Source organism: Halichoerus grypus, chromosome 12, assembly GCF_964656455.1.
Source record: "Halichoerus grypus chromosome 12, mHalGry1.hap1.1, whole genome shotgun sequence".
Lineage (NCBI taxonomy): Eukaryota > Metazoa > Chordata > Mammalia > Carnivora > Phocidae > Halichoerus > Halichoerus grypus.
Genome location: NC_135723.1, coordinates 95,036,613 through 95,062,095, shown reverse-complemented (window position 1 = coordinate 95,062,095; position 25,483 = coordinate 95,036,613). Strand labels below are relative to the sequence as shown.

The 25,483-nt window shown below is 52.6% G+C and overlaps 1 protein-coding gene across 1 annotated transcript; it reads left to right on the top strand.

Annotated features, from left to right (window-relative positions):
• Positions 1-9,974: 9,974 nt before the first annotated feature.
• EPHA1 (EPH receptor A1) lies at positions 9,975-25,433 on the top strand. The gene is made up of 18 exons (XM_078059674.1): positions 9,975-10,108; positions 11,158-11,225; positions 15,330-15,611; positions 17,035-17,437; positions 17,678-17,833; positions 18,104-18,448; positions 18,591-18,718; positions 18,974-19,124; positions 19,631-19,727; positions 19,940-19,998; positions 20,823-20,948; positions 21,792-21,977; positions 22,140-22,201; positions 22,321-22,527; positions 22,739-22,888; positions 23,187-23,380; positions 24,819-24,974; positions 25,079-25,433. The coding sequence occupies exons 1-18, from the start codon at positions 10,027-10,029 to the stop codon at positions 25,155-25,157; spliced, it is 2,931 nt and encodes a 976-aa protein (XP_077915800.1). The 5' UTR covers positions 9,975-10,026; the 3' UTR covers positions 25,158-25,433.
• Positions 25,434-25,483: the final 50 nt, after the last annotated feature.

The window sequence follows — 25,483 nt, the reverse complement described above, 5'->3', positions numbered from 1 at the left end:
CCAAAAGTCACTCATTAACATGACAAAAGACACCTTTCTCACTCTCAGCACAGGTAATTCCAATGTTTTTAGGAAGTCTGTGCCAGAAAAGGGACTAAGACCAAATATATATTTCTTACCAGGTACTGCAATATCATACTGATTCATCATCACCTCTAAAGCATTTTCCAGAGGGCAGAAATTCCTCCCAGCACACCTACTTCCACAGAGATATGGCTTTCTAAAATAAAAAAATATGACTTTCACCAATACGAGTCTACATGAATTGGTGAACATCTGTCACTTCCCTAACTGGCCAACACACCCTGTTATTCTATGAGTAAACTGTCACTCCCATATCCTTTCTACGCCCTGCCCAAGTTTGAGCTCTTATTACTTCTTACCTGTAGAGACCACTTTCAGGCAATAGGCATGCGCACTGGAAACTTGATCAAGGCAAAAGGGCCCACAGCGACCCCCAGCTGAATGCAAACAGGCTCATGAAGCAACCCACCTCAAAAGAGCCACCCTAACTGACCAATTACAACCAGGCACAGTTCCTAAGATTACCAAAAAAGGGGAAATTCCATACATTCCCATGCTCCCTCACTCCTCCCTGTAACTATGGCCCCTCACCACTGCCTCGCAGACAGTCTCTCCATTGCGGTCCTGCCCTCCACTTCCCTGAGCTGTATTCAGTACTATCTCTTTCGTTCTGCCTTGGGTAAATCTTTCACTGCCCGTGCCACCGGCTTCCACCCAATCCGTCGATCCGTCGTCCCACATTTCGGGGCCTCCACATGATCGGGAGACACAGCGCATTACCTGGACCATTATCTCCGCTTCCCTCCTCCCCCTGTACCTGTAGTCTTTCCTCCGTTGTCCACCGGAGCTCACACCCTCGTCTGATCATGTGGCTCCCATTGCTCAACATTTTTGCTGCCTCCGGGTGACACAGAGAAGAAAGTTCAAACTCTAAGCTGATCACCAAGGCCAATTCCACCCTGCCTTGTTGAGTTTATCTCCATCTCTCCCTCTCCACCCCAACCGAGCCCATCACAACACGCAGCCCACCATTTCCTGATCAAGCCATCTTCCCACTCTATAGTCAAATGCCTGCCTCCTGCTTGGTGTAAAACAACCTTTGCTGCACTACGACTCTCACCCGCCCCTGCACCCCAGGCCCTGCACCATCCACGAGCACTCTGCTTCCAGCCCTCCCATCTCTCCCCGGGGCCAAGACTGAGCCTCCTAACTGGTCCCTGCTCTGCCCCCACCCCACCCCCATCTGTTCTCTGCACACTAGCCAGAGTAGCCCCTTGAAAAGCTCAGGCAGAGCGTGCATCTTCTTTGACTGACCCCTCTAAGGGTTCCCAGCTCACTCAAAGGAAAAGCCAAAAAGTCTTTCAAATGGCTTGGAGTGCCCTATGTGTGCTGATCCCCTCCCAGTACCTCTCTAATCCCACTCTCCCTGCTGCTTGCTCTGATCTGAAACACTGGTCTCCTTGTCTTTCGCTGAACCTCTGCACACACCTGCCCAGGGCTCCAGAGCTGTTTTCTGCCTGGGTTGTTCTTCCCTCCGACCTGAATCTGTATGGCTCATTTCCTCCTCTCCTTAAATTCTCTGCCCCAAACTCACCTCATCTATAGAAAATAGAGACCACCTCGCATAAACCCGACCCCCTTCCCTGTTTTAATTGTTCTCCCAATATTTCTCACCATCTGAAAAACATATTTATTTGTGTACTGCCTGGCTCCTCCCCCTAAAATGTAAACTCAGTGAGGATAGGTCTTTTTTGTTTGTTTTCCCTGTTTACAGGTATATCCCAGCACCTGGAACATGCCTCACTCATAGTAGAAGCTGAATACATTTTTGTGGGATGAATGAATAAACTGCCCTGTTGAAGTCATTCTACTTCATTCTACTTGTGGCCCAACACAAAGGCACCTTTTCCTTTGACAGGATATTTTTCCTGTATTCACATGGCTGTCTGCTTCTGCCTCCACCTGAGGGCTTATGGCAGCTGCCTTCCACTTGGGTGCACCCTACACACACACACACACACACACACACACACACACACACACACACACGGAGGTGCTCCCAGAAGGTAAATGAACCGCTTGCAAGCAAGGAAGCTTAAGTCTCAGAGAGGTAAGAAAAATGCCTACAGTCCTGCACCTAAGGGGCAGAAACCCAGAATTCTACTCCAAGTCAATTTGAATCCAAAGGCTCCTAAGCCTCCTTTCTAACTAACCCTTAGTGCCTCTCAAAAACAAACAGGAACTTTCTCACTGCCCAACCAGAAGAATTATTGGGGCATATAATCAACCAGGATCAAATTGGGCTTTAGCAACAGAGAAACCAACACCACCTCAGGATCATCTTCAATAAAATCTGGGTATCTTTGGGCTTTTGGACCTTTTTTTAAGTCTCTTGAGCATTTTTAAGTAAAAATAAATTCTGAGTTAAAAAAAAAATTTCTAAGTAAATGAAACACCCAGTACAATAAGTACAAGGTTTGATTTTGGTATAATAAACAGTGCTACCAGAGAATTATTTTAAAAGATAGAAAGAAAGAAGAGAGGAAGGGAGGGGAAGGAAGGGCAGGAGAGGGAAAGAAAGAAGAAAAAAGAGAAACACTGTCGCCATTCTTTTTTTTTTTTTAAGATTTTATTTATTTGCGAGAGAGAGAATGAGAGACAGAGAGCATATGAGAGGGAAGAGGGTCAGAGGGAGAAGCAGACTCCCTGCTGAGCAGGGAGCCCGATGTGGGACTCGATCCCAGGACTCCAGGATCATGACCTGAGCCGAAGGCAGTCGCTTAACCAACTGAGCCACCCAGGCGCCCCATGTCGCCATTCTTTCTTCATGGGTGCTCTGCCCAGATCGCAGGGCAGCTTGAGGGTAAGAGGGCCGAAAGGGCGTGGAGAAGCATCTCTCTCCACCTTGCACCTGACAGATGCATTGCAAATAACGATGTCCTCTCCTCCAGCCAGCACTTCCTAGGCGACTTGGTTCCTGCTTTCTTTGCATATCCAGAACTGAAGCAAGAGAGTAGGACAGGCCCTCATCACACCATGGCAAACCCCTCCCTCCCTCCCTTCCCACCTGGACCTTCCCTTCCTTCCATCAGAGGCTGTCACTGCTGGGATGACACAGGCAAGCTAGGAAAGGTACTTTCTAGCCTACAGCCTACCCATTTTCATAATAATGAAAATTACTGTCCCTTTCATATCATGTCGATAATTATTCCCATGAAATTCGAAGATTTTATAAGCTGTAAATTAGCTGTTGATAGCAGACCTGAAGATACGGATGCAGATACCAACTTCTCCTCACCAGGTGGCGCTCAGATTTTATGACCCATGGCCTGGATACCTTCCAAACGAGGGGATGTATTTGGAGAAGTGTACATTAATTTCTTAACAGGGGTGGTTGTATCTGTATGTTCAAACACGCATGTTTCTGTGTGTATACATTTATAACAGTAACTTTCTAACTGGAACTTCGAAAAAAGTATGGATTGCCCTATTAGAATCCCTTTTATTAAAAACGTCTTCAAAGCAAAATTTTAAAGGAATCAAATTTATGCCCCATTACTAAGGTCCATACTTATCAAATACTTCTTTTATAAGACAACAAGGTAGTATTACCTCTGGACCACAGGACCAGTAGCTTAAAACTGTAAGTGTGGGTTTTGCCAATCTACATTCCAGCTCTCTCAGGAGGTTAATTTCCCAGAACTCCCAGCCTAGATTAGCAATAAAATTGTAAGTTTTTCAAATAAACTATGTTACCCAATCCGGAAGACAAAGCTGACGGTTTATTTCAGCCCTTTCCTTTCTCATACTGGCTAAACAAAAATTGACTTTACAACATAGTCTACCACTCCCTCTTCTCTTCCTGTGGTCTAACCAGTAAACATTTTGACAAGGACCAAGCGCTCACTCTTCTCCCGGGGGATTCTGGTATTTAACACTTGTCTCAACTTGTTCTTACTAAGTTTCTGACGTGTCCCAGTTCACTGAGACACATTTGTTCTCTCCCTCCCTTCTACCTGCCCAAGCATTAATGGAGCGTATTAACTTCTCCGGTTAGCAATATTATCTTCTGAGGCAGTCAAGCAAACAAGTTAAGGTAGAAGCACAAGGATTTCTCATGAGACACACACAAATATCAGTATAAGGAATTCTGAGTCACAGCCCCTTCACGACTGACCACTCCATGATTTCATGCCACCACTTTAGAAATCAATGAAATAACAGGGCAATTGCAAATTGGTTTTATTTTTACTCTGGAGTGAGATCAGTTAAGACTCGAGGGTGGTGATGGGGCGCCTGGGTGGCTCAGTCGTTAAGCATCTGCCTTCGGCTCAGGTCATGATCCCAGGGTCCTGGGATCGAGCATGCATCGGGCTCCCTGCTCAGTGGGAAGTCTGCTTCTCCCTCTGCCTCCCCGCCCCCCGCACCCCTGCCGAGCTTGTGCTGTCTCTCTCACTCACTCACTCTCTGTCTCTCTCAGATAAATAAATAAAATCTTTTTAAAAAAATTAGAAAAAGAATGGGAGATGAGGAAGATGTTGAGGTAAAGCTTGTACCTAAATATGCACTTGGGTGATATGCAGAACCCCAAGTGAATTCCCACTTCACCCCGCCATGTGTCTCCCATCAGCTCCGGAAAGAGCCCCATCTCCTTTGTGGCTGCGACCACCCATCCTCCATCTCGAGTTTCCTCTCCTCCGGGGCCCATGCTAGAACGCAGCGCAAGCTCACGGCTTTTTCACTACCTTCTTGCCTCTAAAACAAATGAAACACTTGGGAGGATTTTAATATTGCAAAGGGAAAGAGAAGCTTAAGAAAAACAAGAGCAGGCAGAATTGCAATATGTCCTGAAAGTGTTAGTGTCATTATTTAGCCCCATAACACCTCATAATCTAAATGGATCAAGAGTGATTTCTCTTAGCTCTTGCTTTATTCTTCTCTTGCCTCTTCTCGAGATCTGAGCTTCAAGCAAACATCCCTTTTAATTCAGGGGCTGACACTACTTAGTCTCCTGCTTCCTTCAGCAGCCTTATTCCCTGATTCCCCAAATCTATCTTGCAAATAACCCTGTACAAGAGGACACAAAAAGGAAATCGGAAGCAGGAGCATCTGCTTGCATCCTTTATCGTATTTGTACCTGCCTCATACACTGTGCTATAGGTGCTTAGGACCAACATATCACCATTTCCCCCATTTTGTAGATGAGGAAGCTGAGATTCAAGACAGTCAGATGATTTGCCCAAGGTCACGTGGCTATTCAGTGACAACAGCAGGACTTTCTAATAGATACTTTTTGCTCCTGACATGTCAGAGAAAACTTCCAACAGCCTCTGTCTCAAAACCGTCCTACTCCTGGTATGAAGAGTTACAACTACTTAAACAAATCAGGTGCTTTCCTCTTGTCAAAGTGACACGGAAGGAGGGAGGGACAGACAAAGGAGTAGGGGAGGCGGAGGGGGTTAACCGGGCAGCGGCATTGCTCACAGGCTGCCTCTCTATAGATTTAATCAATCTAGGAGCCATGGGGCTAGCAAGGAATCTCTTTTAAAAACAGAATTACCTTCTGGGAAGATCAAGCCTCTTTCAGAGATACCCAGACGAGCCAGACACACTCTGGGAGTCAGCCGGTGTGGCAGTTCAAGGGTAGAATGTTTAGCCACGAGTCAAGAAGTCTTTAAAAATAAGGTGTTCTTTATACAAGGGAGTATCATACAGCAGTGAGAACGAATTAGCACACAATGCATAAATAAATCGCGCAAACATTAAGAGTAAATGAAAGAACTCAGACACCAAAGAATGCATATCACAGGATTCCATTTTCTAAAGCTGGAAAACAGGCAAATGTAATGCATGCTGTTTTAAGCCGGAGGAGACAGAGGTAAGGAGGCAGGAAAACAAAATTTAGGTGTTGCCTACTTCTTTTGCTTCTGGAACCTCAAGTAGGGGCCATAGGCCCTGGAGTCCAATAGACCTGGGTTCAAATCCTGCTTCTGCCACTGAGTGACTTTGAACTAAAGTAACTTAAATTCCCCGTGCCTCAGGTTTTTCCATCTATAAAATAGAACTAATAATACCTTCTTCAAAGGGTTGGTGTGAGAAGTAAATGAAATAATGTATGTGAAGTGCCCTAGCAGCATGCGTAGGTGCAGTAATAAATGGTAACTATGATTATCCCCACCCCTGTTGCCTGATGGTAAACCAGGATCAGAGAACAGATAGGTAAGAGCACAGAGGCAAAGGAAGGGGAAGGACCAAATTAGCCTTGCGATCAAAGATGTGCGGAATTCACCCGCATGCATTCAGAGAGGGCTGTTCTTTCGCTTCCCACTGCCCACACAGTCTCCTGGGTTGTGCCACCTACAAGTGCAGGCCAGCCCAAAGCAGCCAAAACAAAGCTGTTTGGTTCCATGCACACAGGCCCTTGCTCAGGACCCGGTGCTCATCTGATAAACCCATTTACACTGATGCTCTCAGAGTCCGGCTGGCAGCTTACTGGGTTACCCTGCTGGTCAGGCTGTGTTTTAACCAGAACCTTACGGATGTGACAAGGCCTTGACCTAGGCTGGGTGAAATTTCCCCTTATCCCAGATCAGCAAGAGCCAGGCAGGCGGGGGATGGGACAGCCTAAACGTGCAAGTGTTAAGGTCCAGGCTGTGGGAGCAAGCCAGAACCCAGGAAGTCTGAGACTGTAGGGACGTACCGGCTTCCCTTCCTTCTCGACTACAGAAAGAGAACAGGCCCAGACAACTTGGGCTCTCTCCACCTAAGAGGGGAAAACAGGTGTCCATCTGAGAGGCCTCGTCAGCTAGGGGGCCCATAGTTCCTTGGGAAGCAGAGCAGAGGAAGACTTTTGGGTTTGATTTTTGTGTTAAATGACATCTTAGGGCATCTGCACAGGGAATATACTGGTCAACAACCAGAAGGAGCAAACTGCGGATGCCCAGAACATGCAGGGGCCTAAGGATAAAGGGGGGCGGGGGGACACTTATCTATACCGACAGGAAGCCTGGGGCTGAGGTGGGGTTGACTGCAAAGGGCACAAGGCACCGTTTCTGGGTGACGGAAGTGCGCTGGATCTTGACCGAGGCGGCGGCTATGAGAGCGTATGCCTTTGTCAGAACCCATCGAACTGTACGCTTGGAAGGGGTGCAATTCATTTTATGCAAATTATCCCTCAACAAAGTTGCTTTTATTTATTTTTTTTTTAAGATTTTATTTATTTATTTGACAGAGAGAGAGATAGCGAGAGCAGGAACACAAGCAGGGGGAGTGGGAGAGGGAGAAGCAGGCTTCCCGCTGAGCAGGGAGCCCGATGTGGGACTCGATCCCAGGACCCTGGGATCATGACCTGAGCCAAAGGCAGACGCTTAACGACTGAGCCACCCAGGCGCCCCAACAAAGTTGCTTTTAAAAGAAAAAAAAAGTTGATGCCTTAGTCACTGAGATTGTCCCACTCCAGAAGTTCTCTGGGAGGCCTGTAGGAGAACCTCAGTAAGCCACCACGTCCAACAATCTCCTAGCACCTCAGCATCTGTCTAGTAATCTCACTGTTAGCGAGCCCTTTCTTCTCTTTTGATCATCACATCTACTGAGGTGGGCTTGATTAATCCCATTTTATAGCTAAGGAAACAGAGACACAGAATAGAGCCAGCCTAGGTCTTCTGACTCCAAATCCTGCTGTCTTTCCTGGAATGGGCCTCCGAGATCCCCCGAGTCTAAGGAAGCTAAGGTCCAGGGAGGATAAGGCGGCGCTGCTAGTTAAGGGGAGAGGCCAAAATTGAAGGCGGGCCTCGTCCCACACAAATGGAATGAGGAATTGTCGAATGGGGACCATCGAGAATGGAGGTAGAAGGTGGGCTTTTCCTTCTGCATCACTTCCAGGCCCCAGACAGAGAAGCAACCTTAAAACAAAAGCGAGGCTCCTTTCCAGCCCTCTCCACACCACCTCTCACGGCATGGAACAGCCCCCACCCCGCCCCCTTCAGTCCCAAGGGTCTTGTAACTTTAACAAACTACAGCAACGAACACATGCATTACCTCACCACAGTCCTGGCTTATTTCCTAGCAGCAATTGTCCAAAGCTTGCTCCATTTCCCCCCTTCTGTTGGCTGTGCACCCTTCGTCTGCCCATTCCTCGCTGCTGAAATCACAAAGCTCTGACCCCAGTGGGCCCGCAGGAGCCTCCGCCTCCTTCCCAAAGTACTTACCATTAGAAAGAGGCCCCTGGTGCATAACAGAGTGTATCCCAGGGCCCCTCTGTATACATTCTAATAGCATGCCTGTGTGTGTGTTTAGGGGAAAAATCCTGGGAGAATCTCAGGACACGATTGGTGGCAGTTAACTCTGGGGAGAGGAACTGGAGGGTGGAAGGAGGGAGGATTCTACTTTCCATTTGGTTTCTTTTCTGCTCAGTGTGAATTTTCCAACCAATGTACATGGATTACATTTATTTATTTATGCCAATAAGGATAGTCTAGGCCAGGAAATTATAAGCCATTTCCCTCTTTTTTTTTCTATTTTATTTTATTATTTATTTGCCAGAGAGAGAGAGAGAGCACAAGCAGGGGGAGCAGCAAGCAGAGGGAGAGGGAAGGCGGGGGGAGAAGCAGGCTCACCAAGCAGGGAGCCCGATGTGGGGCTTGATGCAGACACCTAAGGACTGAGCCACCCAGGTGTCCCATATGAGCCATTTTCTTCTTATACATATCTATATAAAAAAGAAGAAAGCCTGAGCTATATTAACTTTTGAAAATAAAGTATGCACCTGTAATGCACCACCTCCCTTTCTCCACAGTGACTGAAACATGCAGCAGTTTAAATGATACAAAGACAATGAATGATTCACCCAAATGAGATGGAGCCAGGAAGGGGTACAGGAAGGAGAGGCCCCAGGAGTGGCGCCTCCACCATCCTCAGTGGATGCATCACTCCCCTTTGAGCCACAGTCACTGCCATGTCGTACCTCAGCTGGGGTCTACTCCCGTCTGTCATTTTAGTCATACGCATTTGCTTTATGCGCTAGCCCTCAACACTCCTCCGACAAATAGCTTGTTCAGGGCAGGGACTGTCTGACTCTTCTTCGATTCTCTCAGAGCTTGATGTGTGCAGAGTAGAAAGTGAATAAACTTTTGTTAAATATAATGTTAAGACGGTCTCCAAGAGGATGGGAGGGACGGGGGTTGTCTCCAACTAGACAGGGCTAAAGCAGGCTGGACCTGCTCCCTCTTAACACTTGCGCTCACAACCTCTCACGGATTCCTCTCTTTTGCTCAGTGAAGGGCATGGTAACGTGTTTACCAAGACCTTCCCTGCTCTGGCCACACCTGCCTTTCTGCCCTGCTCCCGAGACAAATCCTGTGCCCCAGCAGTCAAACTGGTCCATTTACCACTCCCAGAGTGCACCTTGAGGCTCCCTGCCTTAGGCCCTTGCCTTTCCCAATCTCTGCCACTGAAAACCCAGCTCACACGGTCTACTCCCTGAAGACTCGCCTAATGAGCCCCGCAGGCTGGGCTTGCTTCCTCTTCCAACCCCCTCCACGTGCTCCTCTAAGGGTTGTAGCCCACCTTGCATTATGGTTATCTAAGCCTCCCCTACTGCAGCATAAAACCCTGCCTTCCCCAGTGTCTATTACATTGCTAGACCTTTAGAAGGGGAGAGGTGTAGTTCCAGTCAGGTAAAATTAGGTTAAGGGCTGGATCAAGCCTGGGTTGGGTTTAGGATTAGAATTAGAACCGGGTCAGTCAATTCCTAATCCCACTCACTAGGCGGCGCCCGCAGTCTCATTCCGGTCAAGACGCCTCCGGGTTTTGAAGTTTATTACCTGCCTAACAAGTTTCCTTCCTGCCCTACTGTCCCTTTAAGAAGGTGATCCAGGTGAGGCCGGGCTCCGCCCCCCGGCGCTGGCCCCGCCCCCCCGCCCCCGCCCGGCCCTCCCCTCTCGCCCTGTCCTCGCGACCTGACCCAGCAGTCTGGGCCGAGGTCCCAGGTCCCGGCCCGGCGCCATGGAGCGGCGCTGGCCCCTGGGGCTCGGGCTGCTGCTGCTTCTCTGCGCCCCGCTGCCCCCGGGGGCGCGCGCCAAGGAAGGTACCGACCCCCGCTCCCGCCCCTCCCCCTCCCCCGGGGCTCGGCCGGCACCCGCGTCCAGGAGCCGGCATTCCCGAGGAGGCCTTCTCCGCGCGCCCCTCTCCAGCTCCCTTGTTTTGCCCCGCCGCCAGGCGATCGACTGGCCAGGCCAGCCTTTGGTCTTTGACCCCGCAACCCGCTGCTTTCCCGGGTCAGTCACTCTGGCCAACAGTTTGCGCCCGGTGGTGGGCAGGGAGCTCCTGACCGCCGCGGGGACGCAGCGCCCAGACCCCTACCCCAGCGATCGTGGGCATCCCTCATTCCCAGGCGGTCTCAGCCTCAGGTGCCCATCCCAGAGATCCGGACCCTATGAAGTCAGGGATGGGAAGTTGCCTTATGCCATCCTAGGCCAGAGGACAGAGGGACCTGCCGCTGGGCGATGGACTAGAACTCGGGGTGCAGGGGCTCCCAGATGTACAGGTCAAGCCTTACAGGTGAAGGCTTGCACACCCTCTCTGGCCCTACCACCCCTACTTCCCAGACTCAGCTACCCCAGTACCCTCAACTGCCCACCCCCAACCACAGGCAGAGCAGGCCCTTTGCCAGTGGAAGGGAACCTCCCCACCCAGGAACCCCCTCTAAGGTCCCCTGTCCACACCCTACCCACTTATGACCCCCAGGGGCTGGGATCGTCTTTTGCCCATCCACCCTTCCAGTTCTGCAGCTGAGGGACCCCCCCTCCAGGCAGCACCAGCCCCCACTGAGAGAGAGGGTGCAAGTCTTATGTGGGGCTGCTCTCCCCAACACTTCCTGCCTTGACTTTGGTCAAAGATCCAGCCGGCCAACCCTTGCCCGACTCTGCCTTCCTCCCTTCACGCTCTGGAGGAAGACAGACTAATCCCTAGAGCTCTTCACTCCTCCTTCCTGGGCTAAACCTCAGGAAGTCACAGCTGTTAGGAACAGGATGTGGATGGAAGCCTTGGGGCTGGGGGCCCAGGAGGAGGAATGTGGGTTGCATGTGTGGGGCCTCCTCTCCCAGAGGTGACAGGCCCCTCTTCTCCCTACTTCAGTCACTCTGATGGACACAAGCACAGCACAGGGAGAGCTGGGCTGGCTGCTGGATCCCCCAGAGGATGGGGTAAGTGTCAGGGGAGGGAAGGCTCAAAGCTGCAGGCCAGTGGGAAATGGGCGGAGAGGTGGGTGGAGGAACGGAGAAAAGAGCAGGAAAAACTGGAAGTGTCTCCTCAGGGAGGGGGAGGGGAGGTGAGTCAGAGCCTCCTGAATGGGACATTTGGGGGGGGGCGGGTGGTCAGGCTACACCCCATGAAGAACGCCTCAGTGCCTGGCTCCTTCCATCCCTATCCCAGTGAGGGAGGACTGAATACTTAGGAGGACTTGGCGGGTGATGAGCCCACATCCCCAGGGAGAGGATGCACCATAGTAGGGATGGTTGAGGGCTAAGAACCAAAACACCAGATGTGTCCTCAATCTGAGGTCCATCTATCCCAATAGAGTTGCACAGATAGGCTTCAGAGGGTCAGGGAACCCCATAAAAGTGTATTCTAAATTGTGTATATGGAGAGGAGAGCCAGAGTTTTCATCCAACTCTTCAAAGGGTGTTTGCCTCCCCAAAGGTAAAAGCTCCCCCACTAGAGGTCCCAGAGCCCTTGGCACCTTCTCCATGGGTTCCCCAGCCCAGGCACACCATGCGCTCCAGCTGTCTGAACCTGCTCCAAGTCCCTTCCCTCCTTGGGTCTTCCTAAGACCTAGTGAACAGAGATAGGTTCTTGTGAGTCCCAGAGAGCACCTTTCTGCCACTCAGCAGAGCCAGCCACAGAAACACGGGAGGCCGACCTCCTTGGCTTCAGGTTCCAGGAGTCTGGACTCAGGCCCTCGTGCCCTCTGGTCCTGGACCCCTTTCCCCTTCCTGTTCTGGTAGGAATGCAGCCTCTATTTCTGGGATTGGGGTCACTTGCTCTCTTTCCCTCTGGGTCCTAGGGTCCTGGCTCTACTCTTAGTTCTCCCATGGAGTGGCCTATAATTAGAATTAATAGACTAAACCATAATGTATCCTACAGGAGGGGCTGCTTGGAAAATCCTGGATTAGGCCAGCCGTAATAGGTGCCTCATCTCATAAACCAGATGATCACTCCACAGCCACGGGGGTCCATTTGCTGGCTCCACGGGCCTTCACCCCCGGTGTGGCCCAGCCGCCCCCCACCCAAATAACTCTTCCCTAATTGGGTTGGAGTGGAAGCAAGGCCCTTTTTGCAGCTCAGGCCAAACAGCTTTGCACCAGGAGGGCAAGAAGACAGCAGCAGTCACATACTCCCCATGTCTGCCTTCTCCCCTCCCCTCCTTATCTTTTAAGCACACACACTCACACACTCAAATTCAGGCTCCCCTGAATGTACCCATGGAGCAGCCAGCAGCCTGAGTGGTAAGTGAAAGGATTCTTGTCGCTGATCCTGGGCAGCTGGTTCTCCCCCATCTGTCACTGCTGGGACTGGGAGAGGCAGGATACAGCGGGAAACATCTGCTCCTGGCTCCAGCTGCAGCCATGGCACTCTAGCTAATGAGCTGCACATTAACCACCTACTGCCCTTCCACCTGATCTCCACCCCAGGCCTTCCACTTGGGCTTCCCCATCATAGCTCCTTCTTAAGAGCAGGCCGTGGGTGCCGTCATTGCCGGGACACCCTTGCCCAATCTTGGAACTCCCTAACATAAAGCAAAACTAGGTATCTCATGGATTTCTGCCCCTGCCCCACCCCACCCAGTTCTTAGTTAAATCCCAGAGCTGCGCGTAGCAATGAACGCCCTTGGAAAAGGAGACATTCTGAGGGCCTCAGACTCCTCTATAAGGGGGTTGCAACCAAAATATCAATGGGCTATTTTACAGAATTTGAGAGCTCCTTTCTTAAATCCATCTGGCAGAAAAAAAATATGTAAGAACGGCTGAGAATTTTTTTTTGAAAAAGAATAATGAAATAGAATACTTGCCCTACCAGATATCAGAACATAATGATACCTTGACTATAATTAAAACACGTGGCATTGCACAAGCATACCCAGGTCAATGGAACAGAATAGAAAACCCACATACGTGAGATTTTAGTATGTGATAACATTGGAATTGCAAATCAATGTGCAAAGTATAGACCGGACAGTAAATTGACAGCCGGATGTCCATAATTTAAAAAAGAAGAAGACAACAAGGAAGAAGAAGAAGGATGTAAAGTTACATCTCCATTTCACACTATACGCAAAAATCTAAATTCTAGGGAGATTCAAATCTAAACCTAAAAGCCAGACCTACGAAAATATTAGGAGAAAATATAGAAGATCTTTATAAGTTTGGGATAGGAGAACTTCCCAAGCAAAATACACAACCCAGAATTCATAGTGGGAGAGAAGAGAGATGTTATTATATGAAATTTTTAAAAGGTACCAACATCAAAGACATCATTAGCAAATTAAGTGGCATGATGGGAAGAAAACATTTGAAACATTTCAAGCAAATGCTTAATATCTATAACGTAAAAAAAAAAAGGGCTCATCCAAATGAATACTCAAAAGATAAGAACAGAATATCAGGCAAAGTTTACAAACAGATAATTACATAAAAATAGAAATAGCCAGTGAACAAAACAGAAATGCACAACCTCCTTCTCAAAAAATGTAAATTAAAATGGCAAGAAGCTGTGTTTTGTCCGTAAGATAGGCCAAAAGTCAAGAGATCGTTAATATCCAGGTTTTCAAAAAATGGGGCCTCATGCATTGTTGGTGAAAGTGTAAGTTGATAAATCCTTTTTGGAGGCCATTTGACAGTATCTTCTTTAAAAATTTATAATACTTATCCTTTGTTATAGCAGTTCTACAGAAATCTTATAGAAATATGTACATGTTTACCTTAAAAACTAGAAACCACCTAAATGTCCAACAATATGTGAATGATTAAATAAATTATGGTACATCCATACAGTGGAATGCTATTTTATGGATTGCTAAAGAGAATTAGGTAGATCTATTTATATTCTCGTGAACATCTTTTTTTTTTTAAGATTTTAATTATTTATTTGAGAGAGAGAGATCAAGAGAGAGTACGAGTAGGGGGAGAGGCAGACTCCTCACTGAGCAGGGGGCCCCACGCAGGGCTCGATCCCAGAACCCTGAGATCATGACCTGAGCCGAAGGCAGATGCTTAACTGAGCCACCCAGGCACCCCTTGTGAACATCTTTCAAAGATTATTTATTTGTTAAAAGCAAAAAGCAGGTTACGAAATAGCACTTATGTTTTAAAAAAATTATGTTAAAAACACATCCACACAAAAATATTCAAACATTTCTCTAGAGGCACTGAAAATGGTGTGGTGAGCTTTATTCCAAATTGTTCAGAGTGGCTCCCTGTGAAGGGTAGTCGGGTGAGAGGACCTTCACATTATATATGTTCTCTGACTTTTAACAAGTGCATAGAGACATAATGATCAGGAACATAAACTCGAGCCTAGAGTGCCTGGGTGCATGCCCCAGCTCTGCCTCTTAACAACTGAGGGCATAGGGCAAGTCATTTAACCTTGCTATGACTCAGTTTCCTCATGGAAAGTGTTTACAACAGTGACTGGCCCATTAGTGCTAGCCATTATTATTAGTAAATTTAAAAATTATTTTAAGGTAAAAGCAGGTAAGGGGGGGTGGACTGCATGGTGTCCAGGAGACCACCCAGCCCTGTCCGTTGTTGATTTTGATAGTGACCATAACTAGAAGGAATATCAGAGAGGGTGAGTTCCCCCAATACAGAAGAGTTCTATGCTTGTTCTTGCCCTCCAGAAGTTTAAAGGCCTTGATGTTAAATGTAGTATCCTCTTCTCTGAACAAATAGGCAGAGAGGTTTTGTGAATGAGCTTTTGCCATAAAAGTCTGCTTTTTGGGGTACTTAAGAACCTGCTGATGAGAACAGGTAAAAATTGGTGCTCATACTTCGGTTGGGAGTGGACTCATCGAAGGCACCGGGGCTTGCCGCAGATCATAAGGGGGTATTGTCTTGCCCGTCCTATATCCCAATAACTCCCGACCCTAAACATTTAACTGACTCTTCTCAGGCCCAGGGGTGGGAGGACAGCAGGACAAGTAGCTGAACCCCGGGAGCCCTGACACCAGCTTCCCCGTCGTCAGCTCTAGAAAACCCATGTTTGGGGAGCAGGTGATGAACTGGAGCCTGACTCGGATTTCTCTCCCGCAGTGGAGTGAGGTGCAGCAGATACTGAATGGGACGCTCCTCTACATGTACCAGGACTGCCCAGTGCAAGCGGGCGGAGACACTGACCACTGGCTGCGCTCCAACTGGATTTACCGGGGGGAGGAAGCTTCTCGGGTCCATGTGGAGTTGCAGTTCACCGTGAGGGACTGCAAGAGTTTCCCCGGGGGAGCCGGGCCTCTGGGCTGCAAGGAGACCTTCAACCTCCTCTACATGGAGAGTGACCAGGACGTGGGCATCCAGCTCCGACGGCCCTTATTCCAGAAGGTGCTTCTCAACCCCCACCCCCACCCCCAGCACCGTTTGGTCCTAACACTGGTTCCCGCCTCACTCTTTCCCGTGACCCCGCTCAGCTAAGGAAAAGACAAAGTGGCAGAAACAGAAAGAGGGTCTAGGTGTCAAATAAGGACGAGAATGTGGGCCTAGAGATCAGAAGAGGTGGGTTTGAGTAGAGCAGCGCCCCCCTTAGCTGCGGGGCATACCTCCCAGGACCCCCGCTGGATGCCTGAGCCCCGGGCAGTACTGACCCCCAGATGTGCTGTGTTCTTTCTTGTGTGTCCCTCCCTGTGGTGAGCTTTCGTGTGTAAATCAGGCACCGTAGGAGAGTAGTAACAGTAACTAGTAATAAACCAGAACAATTATAACAGTATACTGTAATGAAGGTCATCAGGCTGTAGTCTCTCTCCCTATCAGTCTCTCTCCATCTCTGTCTCTCTCTCGAAATATCTCATTGTTCTGTACTCACCCTTTTCCTTCTGGTGATGCCGCGAGCAGATAAAGTGCCTTGTGAGGAGATGAGGTGAGGCCCACGGCCAGGTGTTGCGTCCTGACGTTGGGCTTGCGACGTGACCCAGCGTCAGGCTGCTATTGGCCTAATGAGGAAAGGTCAGAAGGAGGATCACCTGTTTCCGGGTGGTGGCTGACAGCAGTGGGTGACACCTGCAACCCCAAAAGCCAAGCTGTGGATAAGGAGGAACCGCTGTGCCTCTTCTGCCGTGTCCCGCCTTCAGGCTCAGCTTAACCCCCGCCGAGGTTTCCCGGTCTGAAAAGAGTGTTGATAATAGGGCCGGCCTTAACCTGTTGCAGAGGCTTTGCCTCCGTTGAGATAACAGGCTTCCCTGGTGGAGGCTGGGAAGAGGCATTTGGACTTCTGCTGTCAGCACGCAGGGTGCTGTTGTGCGATGCCCTGTGAGTCCGCCTGGAGTTGTGTAGAGAGACAGTTCTCTGCAGGCTCTCCCTCTGATACCATCCCTTTCTTTCCTACTCAGGAAAACGCACTGGAATGCAGAGGTATAAGGAGCGTATTATTACAGGATGTGCTCTCATTTTTTTTTTTTTCCCAAAGGGAAGATGTTGTAAAGTTTGTTATTAGTAATAAATTAATGATGACGCACTTTATAACTGATCACCTCATTGGCACGGAGGTTGGGAACACCTTCGAATAGTGGAAATTATATGGGCTGTGGCGTCTCACGGCCCGGATTCCAGTCCCATCATGTCGTAGCTGTGTGATCTTGTACAAGGTCTCGAACCTCTCTTAACCTTAGTTTCTCTATCTGTTTAGTGGGGCTGGTAACCCATCCTACCTCGCAGGTTTACTGTATGGCCCCAAACAGCGTCATCGTTCTCTATTCCGTGGGAATGAAGCATGACTTTGCCACGCCCCCCTCCCCACACCTCTCCTTCCCAGGTGACCACCGTGGCTGCAGACCAGAGCTTCACCGTCCGAGACCTGGCGTCTGGCGCGGTGAAACTGAACGTGGAGCACTGCTCCTTGGGCCGCCTGACCCGCCGGGGCCTCTACCTCGCTTTCCACAACCCGGGGGCTTGTGTGGCCCTGGTGTCGGTGAGGGTGTTCTACCAGCGCTGTCCCGAGGCTGTGCACGGCTTGGCCCGGTTCCCCGACACTCTGCCCGGCCCCGGCGGGTTGGTGGAAGTGGCAGGGACCTGCTTGCCCCATGCCCAGGCCAGCCCCGGCCCCGCAGGGGCGCCCCGCATGCACTGCAGCCCCGACGGTGAGTGGTTGGTGCCCGTGGGGCGGTGCCGCTGTGAGCCTGGCTTTGAGGAAGACGCGAGCGGTGAAGGATGCCTGGGTAAGGAGCCTCGGGGAAGGGGGGGGCGGCGAGGACACACAGGGGCCGCTCGGGGGAGGGTCCCCAAGTGCCAAGGGAGGGAAGGATGCCTATGCTCCATCTCAGCCATTTTTAGACCGAGTGGCTGAGCACCCCAGGGTGCAGGGTGTTTCTGGTACAAAGGATTGGGGAGAGGGGTGAATGGGGATGAGTCTACCGTAAAAACCGGACATCCATGGCTCTGCTGCATTCTCTCTGCAGTCTGCCCTAGCGGCTCCTACCGGGCGGACACAGATGCACCCCATTGTCTCAAGTGCCCCGGACACAGCACAGCGGAGTCTGAGGGGGCCACCCTCTGTACCTGTGAGAGCGGCCATTTCCGAGCCCCTGGGGAGGGCCCCCAGGTGTCATGCACACGTGAGTCCAGGGGGCAGGGCTTGGCCATCTTCGAGGAGCTGCAGGCCCTTTAAGGTTGGAAGTTTCCAGAGCTTTTCAGACACTGGGAATCCTTTAAAGGGCCAGACGCTTAAAGCTCCTCCCCTGCCCCTTACTTTCCCTGGAAGAATGAAAAAATGAGGTGATTCCTCACTTTTGGAATCAAATCTTCAGAGGTGGGAGGAGGCAGGGGCCAGCAGCTTGTATGAAAGCAAAGCTGGCTCCTCCTAACGGCCCCTCTTCTCCTTACAGGGCCCCCCTCAGCTCCCCGAAACCTGAGCTTCTCTGTTTCGGGGACTCAGCTCTCCCTGCGTTGGGAACCCCCAGCAGATACGGGGGGGCGCCAGGATGTGAGGTACAGTGTGGGGTGTTCTCAGTGTCGGGGAGCAGCGGTGGACGGAGGACCCTGCCAGCCCTGTGGGGGAGGTGTGCGCTTTTCCCCAGGAGCCAGCGGGCTCACAGCACCAGCTGTGCGTGTCAGCGGCCTTGAACCCTACGCCAACTACACCTTTAACGTTGAGGCCCAGAACGGAGTGTCAGGGCTGGGCACCTCCACACCGGCCGGCGCCTCCCTGAGCATCAGCATGGGGCACGCAGGTGAGCAATCAGGACAGGGCCGGAAGAAACCAGAAGGGCTTAGGACCACAGGGACAAACGGATGGGCAGGAAGCAATCGAAAAGCTACTGAAGTTATTTCCTCTTTTCTTTCCAAACCCACTGGAACCCTCCCGACTCACAGAGTCCCTGTCAGGCCTGTCCCTGAGGCTGGTGAAGAAGGAGCCACGGCAGCTGGAGCTGACCTGGGCAGGGTCCCGGCCCCGCAGCCCCGGGGGGAACTTGAGCTACGAGCTGCATGTGCTGAATCAGGTGAGGGGGGCGCTGAGAGACCATGTCCAGTGTCCGCGCCTGGGCACACCCCAGCATCCCTGACCCGGGTGGGTGACGGGATGGAGGGAAATCTGACCACAGTGAACTGTGCGGCTTTCTCAGGACAAAAGCCTACAGAGAGCCCTGCCCTGACCATTCCCCCACCCACCCCACTCTATGTGATCCCAAGACTGCCCATCTCCTCCACCCGGTCTGGCTCGGCACAGCCAAGTTAACGTTAGTTCTCATCCACAGGACGAAGAACGGCACCAGATGGTTCTGGAACCCAGGGTCTTGCTGACGGAACTGCAGCCGGACACCACGTACATTGTCAGAGTTCGAATGCTGACCCCTCTAGGGCCTGGCCCCTTCTCCCCTGACCATGAGTTTCGGACAAGCCCACCAGGTGGGTGGGTTCTCCTGTGCTCTACCCCAAACACACATGCACCTGTCATCCCCCTAGGCTTCTCAGACCCTGCTCCGATCAGTGACCTTTCCCCTTCCTGTATGCATGTGCAGACACGTGCACACCCAGTGTACGGACACGTGCACACACACGTACACAGACACTCAGGAGCTGCCCGGGGTGGGGAGAGCCCCACACGGACTCACAGGAAGCCCCCGCCCCACCGTAATCTCCTCAGATACACCTCCCGATGCTGGATGCTGCCAGCCAGTTTCCTATCCAATCTCCTAACCCCTCGTGCTCGGCAATAGGCAGCCCCAAGCTGGTGGTCCCGGTGTGAGGGCTCCCCGTGCTCTCTCACACACATACCCCATCTCCTCGGGCAGGGGACACACACACCTGCGGTCCACTGAGGGCCCTGCCCCTGGGCATGCCCTTTCAGCCTCCATCATCCCGGTGGGCTCTGAGCCCTCTGAGCCCAGACTTCCTCACCCCATGTGCCACAGTTCCCAGGGGCCTGACGGGAGGAGAGATTGTAGCCATCATCTTCGGGCTGCTGCTGGCTGTAGCTCTTCTGCTCGGGATGCTCTCCTTCCGCTCAAGGTACTGTTCCTGCCCCTCCCCGGCCACCATCCGGGCTCCCTTTGCCTGGCCAGGAGCCCCGGAAGGCAGCCCCAGCCACCCGCCCATCCCCTCGTACGAGAGCTCCAGCGTACCCCCACCCCCTGTTGTTTGTGGGAAAAACCCAGCCAGAGGCCTTTGGGCCCCTGCGGCAGTCCCGGGACTCTGAAGAAGCTGTCCCCTCACCCCCACAGGAAAACTCGGCGGCGACACCAGCCGAGGCAGCGTGATCGTGTTGCCGACGTGAACCGAGGTGAGCCCAGGGCACCTGTGCGTGTATATGTTGGGCGGCGGGGGGTGTTGGGAGGTGCCACTGGGATGGAACGAGAGAACCCACATTGGCCAGGCCAACTCTGGGAGCACAGGTTGGGGCTGTTGTCTCTAGGGCTTTTCTGTTTTGCTACCTAATTACCTTTGGTTAATTAACTTTGTACTGATAGCCCCCCAGAGGCTCTGTGCAATTACCTGGTAGCTCTTGGTGCCACTGTTCCAACACCCGGGTCCTGGGCGGCCTCCCCATCCTGGCTGGCCAGGTCTGTGGGCCGAGGCTCGGCGGGAAAAGGATTGCTGGCAGGCTCCCTAAAGTCCTCCAAGGCATGTGGGCTTCCTGCTGGTCACCTCATTAGGTGCCCCACCAAAGGGGGAGTCAGTGGTCCATCCAAGCGAAGGGGTGAGAGTGAGCCTTGTCTGGGAATGTGAATGAGGTGTGAGTGATCAGAGGAGTATGGCTAGCAGGGGTGAGGAGGAAGGGCAAAGAATTTGAAGTGTGGTCAGTGAGCCATGGGAAGATTGGGTCACTGGAGGCCGTGAACAGCTTTCAGGCCCAGGTTCTGTCCCACTGCTCTGGGCCTCTGGGGGCAGGGACACAGGGCTTTGCGCATGGACGGAGGAAGAACCTCATTGCTAAGGACAGAGACTTTCTCCCACTTTAGCCAAAACGGGACTCCTAAGGGAGCAGAAGAATGAGAAGGCTGGGGAGTGCTGCTGGCCCCACCTCCCCTCACCACCCCCAAAAAAACTCTCCTGAACCCTGCAGTTGGAGTTCCTGTGGCCGAGCCCTCCCCGTTCTCCCCACAGAGGACAAGCTGTGGCTGAAGCCTTATGTGGACCTCCAAGCATATGAGGACCCTGCACAGGGAGCCCTGGACTTCACCCAGGAGCTTGATCCGGGCTGGCTGATTGTGGACACTGTCATAGGGGAAGGTGAGCCGGGCAGGCCCCCTCTTGTGTGGCAGCACAGAGCTGCTCGCCGGTCGGCCTCTGTGCTGGCCCAAGAGCTCCTTGATGCGTTCCCTCTCCGTTCTACCCTGTGTCCTCCTTGAATCGCTGTGCTCATGTTGTAACCCCCTTATCAGGTGTCCGAGAGCCGCCCCTGCTCCCCACACAATCTGCTTCTGTGGTTAATGGAGTTTCTGATGAACAGCCTCCACACGTCATCCTTGTCAACAGAGGGGTCACTGTGCCCAGGCCCAGGCTATTCTCAGATGGTTCCCAAATGTGGGAGAGATTCAGGGCCTCCCTCAGCCCGCATTGTACCCCACCAGGGGCCCGGTGTCCTTGGGCTGCCCTGATCCCTTGGGTCAGCAGAGGAAATGGAGCTGAGCAGGAGAACAAAGCTTTGCAGTGTCCTTGCCAGTTGTGCAGCCAAGCCAGCTGAGCTGTGACCGGAGGATCTCGCGGAAGAGAGGAGGCAATGGTCAGCCTCCCTGGTCACTGGTGCACTGGCTCAGGCCCCGCCTGCCCTTTATGGACACAGCCCAGTGCCACCACACAACCGCCTTCACCTGGCACTTGCCGAGCAGCTCCTGCTAGCCAAGAACTGTGCTCGTGTGGGAGACGGTACTGGACAGGTCGCCGAGCAACAGTCCTCTTCCAGACTCCTGTTCCCTTCCTGGGAAGTGCAGCCCGAGCCCCTGGACCAACAAGGGCAAGCCACTTTTCTGATCCAGAGAAGACAGGAACCTGGGGACTGGAGGATATGGCTGCCCGTCCCCCTAGGGGAGCCTGACAGGGCATCGGGCCACGGCCTGTTTTCTTTCCACCCAGGAGAGTTTGGGGAAGTATATCGAGGGACCCTGAGAATCCCTAGCCAGGACTGCAAGCCTGTGGCCATTAAGACCTTGAAAGACACCTCTCCAGACGGCCAGTGGTGGAACTTCCTTCGAGAGGCAACTATCATGGGCCAGTTCAACCACCCACACATTTTGCACCTGGAAGGCGTTGTCACAAAGAGTATGAGCAGCTGTCTTCAGGAGCACGGGGAGGGAAAGAGGAGGAAAGGAGGGCGTGAGACCATCGGGAGTGAAGGGAAGATATGCTGCCAAGGGCAGGAAGTCTGGTTCTGGGTGGAGATGGGGTAGAGGCTGCCGTGCTGACGTGTGCTTTGCGTCTCAGGAAAGCCCATCATGATCATCACAGAGTTTATGGAGAACGGAGCCCTGGATGCCTTCCTGAGGGTGAGGAGGGCGGAGAGCCAGCTGGGCAGGGGATGCACCGTGGATCCCTGGGGTTGGCTCCTGGTTTGGGAAGAGGAGACCCTGCCCATTCCCTAACCTGCCCACTCACCGTGCTACAGGAGCGGGAGGACCAGCTGGTCCCTGGGCAGCTGGTGGCCATGCTGCAGGGCATTGCATCCGGCATGAACTACCTCAGTGACCACAGTTATGTCCACCGGGACCTCGCCGCTAGGAACATCCTAGTGAGTCAGAACCTGTGCTGCAAGGTGTCTGACTTTGGCCTGACCCGCCTCCTGGACAACTTTGATGGCACATATGAAACCCAGGTTAGAGCCGTGTACTCACTGAGCGTGCGCGCGCACACACACACACACACTCGCGCAATAATGTGCCGTACCTGTAGTCACACGTGCACCAGTAAGGACACATGCTCCTGTGGACACAATAATTACTCATCCCTTTGCACAGCCGTTTTCTCCTCCCCTCCCCCCCCCCATGCCCTGAAACATCACCTTTCTGTCCTACGTGCCCTGTTAGGGAGGAAAGATCCCCATCCGTTGGACAGCCCCTGAAGCCATTGCCCATCGCACCTTCACCACGGCCAGCGATGTGTGGAGCTTCGGGATTGTGATGTGGGAGGTGTTGAGCTTTGGAGACAAGCCCTATGGGGAGATGAGCAATCAGGAGGTAAGCCTGGGGTACTCCTCCCCATGTCACCCCTAACTCACTGCTCATCTCCTCCCGAAATCCTCCCATGGCTCTTGCCTACAAATATCCTATTCCTTCTTCCTGACCCGCAGTTTTTCTGCACTTCCTTGGTCCCCTTTGCCTTACTCCCGGTTCTCTTTACTGCGGTCGTGGGCGGGTAGAGGCTCTATCGCAGTGATCTTGTGTGAACAGAGATTTCTCAGGGGCCACCAGGGAAGCTGAGCTTCCTACCTCAAGCCTGCCCCCCGCCCCGCCCCACACCCTGTCCGCACTGCAGGTAATGAAGAGCATTGAGGATGGGTACCGGCTGCCGCCTCCCGTGGACTGCCCTGCCCCTCTCTATGAACTCATGAAGAACTGCTGGGCCTATGACCGTGCCCGTCGGCCCTCCTTCCACCAGCTGAAGGCACATCTGGAGCAATTGCTTACCAACCCCCACTCCCTGCGGACCATTGCCAACTTTGATCCCAGGTAGCCACATTGGAGAGGGCAAGGGGTTTCGGAGGATGGATCTGGGAGAATGGAAATGGGCATTCAGCTACATTCACTGAGTGCTGGGCCTGTGGAGCTCTGGACAGAGCGCAGCATACTGCTGAGGCAGGACCAGTCAGCGCCCTTGGGGACAGTCCACCCTGATGGAGGAGCTGCCCTCCCGTCCCCGATAGCTCTAGTTTGGCAGAAGAGAGGACGCAAGTGAGATGGAAAGTACATATAAGCCGTGCTGACACCCTGATATCGACTCCAGGGAGCTTGGTCACTTGGGTGGGGAAGAGAGAGCAACCAGCAAGTACCAGTGGGATGCATGTTGGTACTGGGAGGGGCGGCCTTGTGGGGTCTCCCAGAACACATGGCCAGCATGGGTTGGGGAGCGAAGGGCAGGCTGATTCCAAATAGCGCAGGATCCCAGCAGCGTTATTTCGGGACTGTGGCCAGAGGTGAAGCTGGAGACAGGGGCAGGGTCAATGCAAAGAGGACCAGCTCTGCGGAGAAGTTTGCGCTTTATCCTGAGCATGGAGAACTGTTTGACCAGTTTTTAAACTGGAGGGACATGATCAGAATTGTGTTTTACCAGAAACGTTGCCAGAATGTGGAGAATGAACTGGTGGCAGGGGTGAGGTGGGGGAGATGGGCAAGGCCGGACTTCGAATGCTCAATCAAGTAAGCTGGCCCTGGCATGCTGGCCTCTGTATCAGACCACCATATATAACCTTGTTTCTGGGAGAAAATGTGCTCCAAGTTCCAACTTCTGAAACTATCTTTTGGAGCACAACTCCCTCGTATACTGGAGACTGCATGTGCTAATCTTTCTGGAATGTTGAACATTTTTCCCCCAGCAGATCTATTCTGCTAATGGTTGGGGCTCTGGCTGCCTTTAGCACAGGAACACTCATTGTCTTGTGGGTGTCGGAGGGCAAGAGTAACAGCCGGGCTTGGAGGTGGCGAGCAGAGGCTGCTCCCGGCATTCTCAGGGGCCACCCTGACGATGGCAGGACCCTGCCCGGCTTCCCCGGCCTCTGCTCTCCTGCCTTCTGCGTCCTCTCAGCTGGGACGGTTGACACTTGTGCGTCAGCCCCCAATCAGGCAGCACTGGCCGCCTCGGTGGGAGGTGGGCTGGCAGCCCGCTTGTGTTCGGGCCTCCCAGGGCTGCCACTTCCCCTGGGCCCGTCAGTGCGGCAGGACCGTCAGCCTGCCCACTGCCGTGAACACACCAGGAATCGGGCCAGGAAACGAGTTCACAGACAATGGCCGGGCTAATGCACAAAGTCCAGATAATCTCTGTGCTCAGACACCCAACTTGAATGCTGGCTGCAGATGCTCATAGGCCGAGCCCCGATTTCAGGGAAGCTGGAGCGGGGAGACAGAGGACACCTCCACCTCCCTCGGGACTGAGGCACCCTGTGTCCCACAGGGTGACGCTTCGGCTGCCCAGCTTGAGTGGCTCAGATGGGATCCCCTATCGAAGCGTGCCCGAGTGGCTGGAGTCCATCCGCATGAAACGCTACATCCTGCACTTCCGCTCAGCGGGGCTGGACACCATGGAGTGTGTGCTGGAGCTGACAGCCGAGTGAGGACCCCCTCCGCCTCCCCCCTCCACCCCGCTGCGGGCCTGGGTAGGGCGGGCTCCTGGGGGGGAAACCCATACCCACAGTCCCCTTCCGTCGCCCACAGGGATCTGGCGCAGATGGGGATCACGCTGCCAGGACACCAGAAGCGCATTCTTTGCAGTATTCAGGGATTCAAGGACTGAGCCCCTCCCTCGCCCGCCCTGTCCTCAGAGAGCAAAGATGGGGCCATGGTCACTCCCCACGGCCCTGCCCTCAACCTACAAGATGTAGGCCTTCGGTGCTGCTCCTGCCCACCTTCCTTGAGCAACTCACCTCTGGGCCGGGAGCCTTTGTTTTAAAAAGGGAGGTGGGGGTAGAAGTAAAAAGGTAATTGGGGGAGGGACCTGGGGAAGGGTTTAATATATATACATATACATATCTATTTTTGTAAATAAACAGGAGCTGAGTTTTCTCCTTTACCCACTGGCTTTGTTATCCCTGTATTTCCTCCGATCCACCCATGAGGGCT

What these genes read in the sequence shown, in the direction of transcription:
- EPHA1 (XM_078059674.1), top strand. Translation starts at nt 10,027, where the DNA reads ATGGAGCGGCGCTGGCCCCTGGGGCTCGGGCTGCTGCTGCTTCTCTGC. An exon ending in GAGCGGTGAAGGATGCCTGG is followed by an intron (nt 17,438 to 17,677) that starts GTAAGGAGCCTC and finishes TTCTCTCTGCAG; the next exon opens with TCTGCCCTAGCGGCTCCTAC. An exon ending in TGTTGCCGACGTGAACCGAG is followed by an intron (nt 19,999 to 20,822) that starts GTGAGCCCAGGG and finishes TTCTCCCCACAG; the next exon opens with AGGACAAGCTGTGGCTGAAG.